Below are 10,502 nucleotides of genomic sequence, written 5' to 3'. Positions count from 1 at the left end.
TGTTTAAGATCTGGAACGAACAATATTGTTGATGTGGGTATTGATTTCTTAAGATTATTAATAGATATTAGTAATTTTATTCAATTGCTAGTTAGGGTTTCATGATGATTAAAGGAGGAGAAGGAATTAAACAATATAATTGGTGTTGTTTTGTTAAATCTTTTGATTTTGGTTGTTTAATTTCGATTTTAATTCTTCTTTGAATTACGGTGTTATGGTTTAATAGTGCGGTGCAAATTATGATGTGAATGATGATATTGGGTTTACAAATTACTGTCAAAGATCACCCTTTTTTAAACCAGGATTTTTGAATTTAGCTGATATGCTATCCAATTGAATTTTGATTTTTCCTTTTTTTCCTGTGTAGGCTGTGAAGTAACAGAATACAAGAGTGGATTAACTACCAAGTGCTATGACTCGTAGGAAAACAAAATGCCAGAGTGGTGCTTTCAAAGCTAAGAAAAGAAAAAGAATAGAGAAGCTTGAAAGTTCTTTAAGAGGATCGATGAACAAATATTTGGCTCGAACAAGTGATAGTGTTGGACTTCCGGAAAGAATAAGTGAAAGTGATGGTCCTGCAGCAGCAGAAACAATAAATGACATTAACAGTGATGAAGAATATGCAAATTTGGTTAATGTAATGGAGAAAGAATATGGTTTGCTCAATGGTGGTAGTAGTAGTGGTGGTCTTAGTGGATATAATCAGAATGTGCAAGGTGAAGAATTGTTACAGCCAACTATAAATGAGAGTGAACACGGGAACGACGAAGTGCAGAATGAAGAGTACGGACCGGTAAACATTTATGATCCAGGAAATTGGAACTTCATTGACCAACATTTCAGATATTTTTTGGTAGAAAAGGGTCCCATCAGAGTAAGTAAAAATGTCCAATATCCTTACAATGAACATCGTAGACGATTCTCTAATCGTCATTATAAACGAAAAATGAGTAATGGGGAAAGGGTTGATAGGAGATGGCTAGTATATTCAACTGTTAGGGATCTCGTGTTCTGTTTTAGTTGCAAATTGTTTAAGGGAGATGGGGTTGATTGTCAGTTGGATACCATTGGCTCTAATGATTGGCATAATCTTGGTAAAAAACTTAGACAACATGATACCTGCCATGGGCATCTAGAATCCATGTCTAAATGGAATGAACTGGAAAGAAGATTGAAGAAGAATGAAACTATCGATAAGTCTATGCAAGAACAGATCAAGAGAGAAAAAGAGTATTGGAAACAAGTCTTGGTTAGAATAGTTTCTCTTATAAAAACTCTTGCTAAAAATAATTTAGCTTTCCGCGGTGATAATGAAAAGATTGGCCAATCAAATAACGGAAATTTTTTGAGCTTTATTGAAATGATTGCAGAGTTTGATTTGGTAATGCAAGATCATCTTCGACGTTTCAAAGATCCGAACATTCATCATCATTACCTTAGTCCCAAGATACAAAATGAGTTGATTTCGCTATTGGCTCACCATGTGAGAGAGAATATTATTGAAAAAGTTCACAAAGGAAAATATTTTTCTGTGTTGCTTGATTGTACTTCGGATATAAGCCATGAAGAACAAATGTCACTTATTGTAAGATCTGTGGATTATTTAACAACTCCAAAAGTTGAAGAACACTTTCTAGGTTTATTAAAAGTGGAAGAAACCACTGGACTAGGACTTTTTGAGGAGATGAAAAACCTTTTGGAGAAGCTTAATATTGAGTTTGATGATATCAGAGGACAAGGGTACGATAACGGAGCTAATATGAAGGGGAAAAACAAAGGGGTGCAAAACAGGCTACTCAAGGAAAATCCAAGGGCATTTTATATGCCGTGTGCATGTCATAGTCTTAATATTATGCTTCTGGATATGGCTAAATCATGTCCTAAAGCAGAATCATTTTTCAGTGTTATGCAGCGGATATACAAGTTGTTTTCAAAATCTACAAAACGTTGGCAAGTATTTAAAAAACATGTGACTAGTTTCACTGTTAAGCCGTTATCGGATACTCGATGGGAAAGTCATATAGAAAGTGTTAAAGAAATACGATTCCAACTTCCTAAAATACGGGATGCTTTGCTAGAGTTGTCGGAATCTATTGAATTTAGTGCGAAAACAAGGGGAGAAGCTGATTCGTTATTGACATGCGAGATCGATAATTTTGAATTTACATTTGGCATGGTTGTTTGGCATCATTTTCTGCTTGCAGTCAACTCCGTCAGCAAATTGTTACAAAAATAGGATATGCATCTTGATATTGCCATGGACCGAGTAAATGATCTACTTTCTTTTTCTGTAAAGTGCAGGGATACTGGATTCGAAGAGTTATTGGAAGAAGCTACTGACTTGGCAGCAACAATTGGTATAGAACCTACTTTCTATGAGCCATGAATCATTCGAAAGAGAAAATTTTTTGACGACATTATGACCGAAGAAGAAGCACCATTATCAGGTAAGCGATCTTTTGAAGTTAACTATTTTATTTATATAGTAGACCAAGCTAGATCCTCACTGACTAGTAGGTTTGAACAATTTCATGAGTTCAATGAAGTTTTTGGGTTCTTATTTCAAGTAAAGAAGTTACACTCTCTTGATGATAGCACTTTAAAGGCGTGTTGTATCAAGCTTCAAAATTACCTAAAGCATGGCATGAGTTCCGATATTGATGGACATGACTTGTATACTGAACTGAAAGTTCTAAAAAGTTATTTGCCGGAAGAGACTGAAAGGGCAATTGAAGTGTTGAATTTTTTGAAAGATATGGAAGGTTGCTACCCGAATGCAGAAATCGCATACATGATTTTATTGACAATTCCAGTTACAGTTTCCTCTGCAGAAAGAAGTTTTTCACAGTTGAAGCTGATCAAGTCTTATCTGCGATCGACAATGTCACAAGAAAGATTGAATGACTTAGCAATGTTATCTATCGAGGTTGATATGGTGAAGAACATTGATTACGATGCCATAATTGATGAGTTTGTATCGAGGAAGCGAAGAAGGTCATTTTTTAGTAGACTAGCTACTTTTATGTAGTTTTTTTTTATGTTTAAATTTGACAGTGTTATGATTTTGTTTGGCGAAAAAAAATTATTAGGCCCCCGTTTTCGGTTTTTGCCTAAGGCCCCTAAATATTTTGGTACGGCCCTGTCTAAGACATAAATTCTAATCCAAACTTTGGGAAAGCGATTGATTTGGTTATCCGGACTAAAGTCAGTGTATGTACACCATTCATCATCCACCACGTGTACAGAAAGAGACACGTGGAAGGCATGCAAAGCGAGACATCAAAACATGATAGCAAGCATCTCATCAGAAGATGCCATCGGTCAGCAGATCTGACGGTCAGGGACAGAGGATCACAGAGGAATGATGGCTCAGAGGATCACCAGATAATACCCCTTGGGTGGTAACACACCCAATCCCGAGGAAGATCCCAGATCAACGACCGAGAGGAAGTTTGGATGACACAGATGTGACCAGACAAAGAGACACTTGTCTGACACGAGCAGACATCCATCTACCCGCATTAAATACGAAAGAGATATACACGTGTCAATCAGCTCGTGGAAGAGGCGAGGATAATCCTTCGTATTCAAGCTCAGGCCGCGGCATATGCCGAAGACCTCTGCGTAGTTGGCATAAAGCACAAGAAGATAAGATTAGAACGGCACCTCAGAAATGGGACCCACGTTCCAACCCTATAAATACCCCTCTCCACTAAGAGAGGAGGGGTCGACCATTTTGGAGAGCAATTATAGGAGAATATAGGAGAGAGAAATAGGAAGAGTAAGTAATCCCCCTACTGATAGTCCCCGGCAACGGCGCCAAAAACTTGGCAGGCCTTGAAAAGGGTATAGAAATTATGCGCAATGAAAACGGGGGCCTACAGTAATACCGCAAGTGCACGGTCGTCGGTTGTAGCTCGTGCAAGTACGAGTCGATCCACAGAGATCGGGTGTGTTTTGGAAGTGTTTTAGCTAATTGGGTTCCTAGTTGCTTATTGGGCTATGAAGCCTTTTGGCTTAAATTGGGCTTGAGTACTAATGGGTTTGTTCACAATAAAATGAACTGAGCTTGGGCTCAGTTTGTCTTTGAAATGCAAATGGGCTTTGGCCTTAAACTTAGGCTTTTGATTAAGCCTGAATTGGATTGGGCCTTAATGAATTTGGGCTTTGATCTTAAACAACTGGGCTTTGGTTAAGCCCACAGTTGACTGAATTGGGTTTCAGTTTGATGGGCCTTTGGGATGAAATGTATTGGGCTTAGCTATTGAACTAGGCCTTTGGCCTTCACTGAATTGGACTTTGGCTCAGTTGGATGGGATCTGAGCTTGACTGCAAGAACTGGACTTGGCTTGGCAGGAGAAGAAGTAGCAGCAGCAGCAGCCTGGCAGCAACAGCTGCAGAGGAAAGCAGCAGTGGTATGCAACAGCAATACAGCACAAGTGCTGCACAGCAGCTGCAGGGGCAAGCAACAGCAGGGAAGGCAGCAGGGGAAGCAAAGCAATACAGCACAAGTGCTGCACAGCAGCTGCAGAGAGAGGCAGCAATGTAGCAGAAAAAGGCAGTGCACAACAGCAGCAGCAACAGAGTTGCAGCAGCAGCTGCAGACAACTGCAAGGCAAGTGACAACAAAACAAATAGCAGCAAAACAGTGAACAAAAGCAAAACAAAGCAAAAGCAACAGAAAACAACACAAGATGAACCAAGGCCTAAGCCAAGGGCAAGGATGATGGTGAAGAAACTGAAATGAAGCAAGGCTAGGCAGAAAACAGGCAAACAAATAGAATGGGAAGAAAACTAGCTTGCTATGAGCACTAGTTTCTCCCAATGCTCAATCAAAGTGCAACCTAAGCATACACAGGGAATGGCAAGAAAATCAGCTTGCTTTAAGCACTGATTTCTTCCATTACACAATCAGCACAAAGCTTCTAAGAAATCTAGCCTAGCATTCCATCAAATGTGACAGCAAATTAAACATGACATTACACAGACATTACATGGCAGTGAGCAACACTAACAGGGACTGAAAACAAGAAATTGAACATACACATTTAACATATGCAGTGAAACAAACATTAACATTTTAACATTAACATTTTAACATAAACAAACAAACAAACACAGCATTAAACAAACAATTTTGAACATAAACATAACATGAAATAAGCATAACAGGAACATAAATGAAATGAAACTGAAACATGAACATGAAACTGAAATTGGGCTGTAATTGAAAATTAACAGGACATGAGAGTCCTGGATGTAGGCTAGTCCAAACATAAAGTTTCTACAACACACCCACACTACATATTTATACCCACAACATAATTAGGGTTCTACCCATTTTCACCCAAAATAACAGTAGCTAGGGTTGGTGATTACTCACCTAATTTGATGTAGCAACATCAAATTGAGCTCGACCCATCACTCTATTTGTTCTCATGTATCACCTCCATGCATCAATTGCTTCTCTAGCACACGTTAATCCATCAACCCATAACCTAGGGTTTAGGTTAGGTAATGAGTTGATGGGATAAAGGGCTAGAATGATGGGGGAAGGTGTTCAATCACGTGTAGGATGATGACGGAGGTGGTATGGTGGTGTTTGGTGGCGACAGGGAGAGGTGGCGATGATGGTGGCGACAGTTGCAGGGTGATGGTTCTGCAGAGGAGGGGTGATGGAGGAGATGGCTCGACTGTTTGGGAGAAGGGGGGTGTTTGGTTAGGTGGTAGGGTTCGGTTGCTAGGGTGTTAGGCGGATCCATCGAGTTTGATGTTCTGCGACGCTGAGTCACTGGATGCGAAGCTGGTAGGTAGATCGGACGGTGATGTGAAGTGAAGCTTGTAGCGACCGTCAGATTTTTTGATACAACGAAGTTAACGGCTCAGGATGGGGTTAGGTGTTGTAGTGTAAGGCGGAGATATCAAACGTTGATGAACAGCAAGGGAGCGACCGTTGGATTCAACTACCATTTAATCTGAAGGCTTGGAATTTCAGCGTTGTGGTGCTCGGCAGAGACTTCAGATTTTGATGCTCTATGAAGGAGCGACCGTCGGATGCTTCTGAGAACTGATCTGATGGCTGAGAACGGAGGCGCTTTTGTGTGTAGAAAATGAGGTTGTGCGCACCATTCTTCGCGGCTTCCTTGCGTAATTTCTCCCGGCTTTTCACCACTTTTCTGCTCTTTTCGCTCCGCGACTCATCCGAACTTTATTTATTACCTAAAAATGCAAAATTAATTAATAAAAATATTTATTCTTGAAAACAATGAAAATACAGAATATGGGATAAAATGTAGAATTAATGCATAAAAGATGAGTTAAATTGCCAACAAAAAGGGATAAATATATACAATATTTGGCACTCATCAAATACCCCCAAACCTGAATTTTACTTGTCCTCAAGTAAAACAAAACTAAGGAAATCCTAACTATACCACTGTCGCTGGTCTCTCGAATGCATTTAGCGTATGCACTAAGCCTTTTAAACCACTAAGTGTCCCTAGTGGACGAGTTGAAGTCTCGTGAAGGTTTACCAGAGGTGTGCCTACAAAACCTAAGGACAAAATATAGCTCAGATTCCATCAAATGACATGTGCAAAACAGTTTAAGCTCACAGCAAAATGGAGATGTCAATCTAGCTATCGAAGGCACAATCCTAGCACTGATAACAAAAAAACATGTGATAAGAGTGTAAAGTGTATCTACACATGTGTAAAGAAAGATCTGAAGTCATGACTACTAATCACCAAGAGATAGTTTCTCAGGCTAAGAACTGAGGTCGAAATCTAGCTAGCTGTCCGGACTTTACGAGAATTGTGAATGAGTTGGAGGTATTTCACAATTACTCGCGTTGTACATCAATGGCATACACCCTCCTTGCTTACAACACAAAAGATGACTATTTACATTCTATTTACAATTCTCTTTTTATTTTTGGAACAAGAGATGATGGAATTGATAAATACTTGATTTTTTTTTTTTTTTTCTGATATTTTTTTTTTTTTTCTGAATATATACATCGTTTTTTTTTTTTTTTTTTTTTTTTTTTTTTTTTTTTTTGATAAACTTTTGATACAAACAAAAGAAACAAAAGATTACATGACACTTTGCAAGAGGTAGCCCTTTTTGATGCACCCAGTTAAATTCGATGGTTGTCTTTCTTAATGTAACCTCCACCTTCTATCCCAACCAACCAAAGAACAAGCTAGTCAAGTTTCGTTCAGTATTCTAAAGTGATTGGCAATCGTAACTTCCTATCCAACACCTTGAAGATCGAGGCCATACATGTATTGGTAGATCGTGCGCGTGCAAATTTCTTATCACTATGTGAATTGTGCTAGAATCAGGGTGCCTAAATATCTAGACTAAGACTCCTAATAAAAATACATATTTGCACAAGAGTCAACATTTCAAGGTAAATGAGCTCCATTTTTTATGATTTTTCATTTTTCATTTTTCAATTTTTTTTAATTTTGATTTTTTAATTTTTTTGGAATTTTTCAATTTTTTTCAAAAAGATGGAGTTTTGTTTTCAATTATGGCAAATTATCATGGTATCTACTCTATACCCCCAAACCTAAACTAAACATTGTCCTCAATGTTTCAAAATATGGAAAGAATTAAAAAGCAACATATGGAAAGGGACATGCTGAGTAGAGTAAAAGGAGAGAGAATACCCGATTTCGGCGAAAGCAGAATTAAAACTCCGTTATTCAAGGCAAACAATCCAACATATTTCAGCCGAGATCATATTGGATTAGCAAAATATATACAAAAGGAACAAAAGTTTTTTAAAAATTTATCTACTGGATTATATACAAAAAATTCACCATACACTAACAATCTAAAGAGTTGAGGATCAACCCAAAAGAAAAAGTGTAGAGACAGGAAAGTTTCAAAACACTAAAATTGGACTTAAATGGGAGTGAGAGTGAAAAACCGAATGAATCACCCCTAAACCAAATTTTTCAACAGGTTTACTTTTAAGCACAAAATCTTTTAATTTTAAGGGTTCAGGATTCAAAAGGTCTAACTCATAATGGACTGTTTTCGGGATGGGCAAACATGCAATTTCCAACTGTGGCTCTTTAAAAGTGTTATATTTTGAAGCAAAATAGTCCAAGAGGACTTGGGAGCACACAGTTCCAATCCTAGATTAGGAATTTTCAGAAAAATTGGTTTACAATATGGGTACAAACCAAATCTAGGTTGGGTGGAAGGCCATCAGATTGTGACTTAGGTAGGATAGGCATCATTATCAATCAAATCAAAATCTTCTAACTCATCTACACATGTCACATCATGCTCACAATCATCAATCAAATTGGCAAGATCACAATCAGAATTATCAACATCATCAACAGATTTATTCTCGTGTATCGGCACATCAGGGGAAACATCACATGGAATACTAGAAGAAATATCATGCATTAAGGTCGGGGCAGAGAAGCCTAATGTATTTGAACCCAAAGGTTCCATAACATTTTCAGTATAGACATGTTCTTCTAACATAACATCATAATCATCATCATCATCATGATAGGATTTTGCAATCTAGGATAATTTTCAATCCTAAGGTCGGAGCTATTACAAGAATAAAACTCTAATTCATGGGGTGACTCATATCATGTGGTGTTGTTCCTGTTTCCCTAACGGATTCCCATTGATGGGTTTTCTCTGCAATCTCGGCTAAAAAATTCCATGCATCATCCACAGATTTATCAATAAACTCACCATTACACATAGACTCAACCATGGTTCGAGATTTAAAGTCTAGTCCCTCATAGAGGATGACGACAAGTCTCCACTTCTCAATTCCATGGTGCGGACATTCACTCAACAAATCATTAAAACGTTCAAAATAGTGAAAAACAGTTTCCTCATCCAATTGGACAAAACAATTGATACTTTGACGAATAGCGATGGTCCTATGATGTGGAAAAATTTTTGGAAAAATTGATTAGTGAGTTGTTCCCAAGTGGTGATTGATTGTGGTCTCAAACCGTAAAACCATGTTTTGGCCCTTTCTTTTAAAGAAAATGTAAACAAACGCAATTTCAGAGAGTCTTCGGACAAATGATCAGGTTGCATAGTCCGACAAATTTGTTCAAACTCCTTACATGAGTATAGGGGTTCTCAGAATCGAACCCTCGAAATATAGGAAGTATTTGTATCATGCTTGCATTTATTTTAAAAGGGTTATTGGTTTGAGGTAAGACAATACATGATAATGGAATTTTATTGATGGATACATGTATTCATGGAGAGCACGAGGTTGGTCCATTTTGAAATGACACAAAGCCCACTATTTGGTTTTAAATGGGTTTGGATTTTTGGGAAAATTTGGTTTTGGTGGATTTGAAAAGAAAATTTGGTTTAAAATGGGAGCAAGTAAAATTTTTTTTTTTTTTTTTTTTTTTTTTTTTTTTTTTTAAAGAAAATAAAATTTGGTTTTTGAAATGGGAGCAAGCCCACTGTGCAAGCCTCTAATGAATGGAAGGAAGGCTGCGGCCCGAAAACTAAGTTTTAATTTTGAAAGTTTAATTTGGCCCAGTTGGTTAAGGCCCGACGTTTGTTTTAAAACTTTGGTTTCGAGGTCCACTCTTGAGTGGAAGCAAGTCCACAATCAGTTATAAGCTCAGCTGGGTTTAAACCCAGAGTCCAAAATACAAGTCCAATGGAAGAATTTAAACAAGCCCACAAAAATAAATACAAGCCCACAAATTAAACAACAAGCCCACAAATAAATTATTACAAACCCAAAATAAAGATAAAAAGCCCAAAAAATTGGGTTAATTATTACAAGCCCACAATTAAAGAAATTTGGAAGCCCACAGGTTGGGTTCTCTCAATGAAATGGGTTTAGGCTTACCTTTTTAGCACAGCCCAGCTGCTCTGATATTGTTGCAAAAACCCAGTTGGGTTTTGGTTCTTTTCCTTGGTGGCGTCCCAGCAGAGGAAAAACAGGTTCAGAACAGCAGGTCCAATAGCAAATGAAATGAAGCAGATGCAGATGCAAATGCTATGCAGTGAAATGCAAAAATAGCTAAGAAAAACACAGATAAAACACAGCACCAATCCCCGGCAGCGGCGCCAAAAACTTGATAGTCCCCGGCAACGGCGCCAAAAACTTGGCAGGCCTTGAAAAGGGTATAGAAATTATGCGCAATGAAAACGGGGGCCTACAGTAATAAATTTGGGCTTTGGTTTTGGTCTTCAGATGAGCTCAAATTGTGCTCTGGGCTTTTGGGCTCAATGGGATTGAGCTAACAGTGGACTGTGGCTGGACTTGAGGGTCTGTGGCTTAGTGAACTGTGGGCTTGGTGAGGAAGCAGCAATGGAGCTGCAGCAGACAACAGCTACAGAAGTGGGGTGGCAGCAACAGCTGCAGAAAGGCAGCAGCAGCAGCTGCAAGGGAAGGAAAGCAGCAGCACTGCAAGTGCTGCACAGCAGCTGCAGAGGAAAGCAATGCAGCAGCAGTGGAAAATGCACAGCAGTGCAGC

General features: G+C 38.5%; 1 protein-coding gene across 1 annotated transcript; it reads left to right on the top strand.

The window, feature by feature from the left end:
- The first annotated feature begins 412 nt into the window (after window positions 1–412).
- LOC113324193 (zinc finger MYM-type protein 1-like) lies at window positions 413–2,386 on the top strand. Its single transcript, XM_026572517.1, has 2 exons — window positions 413–2,184; window positions 2,302–2,386. The coding sequence occupies exons 1-2, from the start codon at window positions 413–415 to the stop codon at window positions 2,384–2,386; spliced, it is 1,857 nt and encodes a 618-aa protein (XP_026428302.1).
- Window positions 2,387–10,502: the final 8,116 nt, after the last annotated feature.

Source organism: Papaver somniferum, chromosome 11 (genome assembly GCF_003573695.1).
Source record: "Papaver somniferum cultivar HN1 chromosome 11, ASM357369v1, whole genome shotgun sequence".
NCBI lineage: Eukaryota > Viridiplantae > Streptophyta > Magnoliopsida > Ranunculales > Papaveraceae > Papaver > Papaver somniferum.
This window is presented reverse-complemented; position numbering and strand designations above follow the sequence as displayed.

What these genes read in the sequence shown, in the direction of transcription:
- LOC113324193 (XM_026572517.1), top strand. Translation starts at nt 413, where the DNA reads ATGACTCGTAGGAAAACAAAATGCCAGAGTGGTGCTTTCAAAGCTAAG. An exon ending in ACATTTGGCATGGTTGTTTG is followed by an intron (nt 2,185 to 2,301) that starts GCATCATTTTCT and finishes TGTAAAGTGCAG; the next exon opens with GGATACTGGATTCGAAGAGT.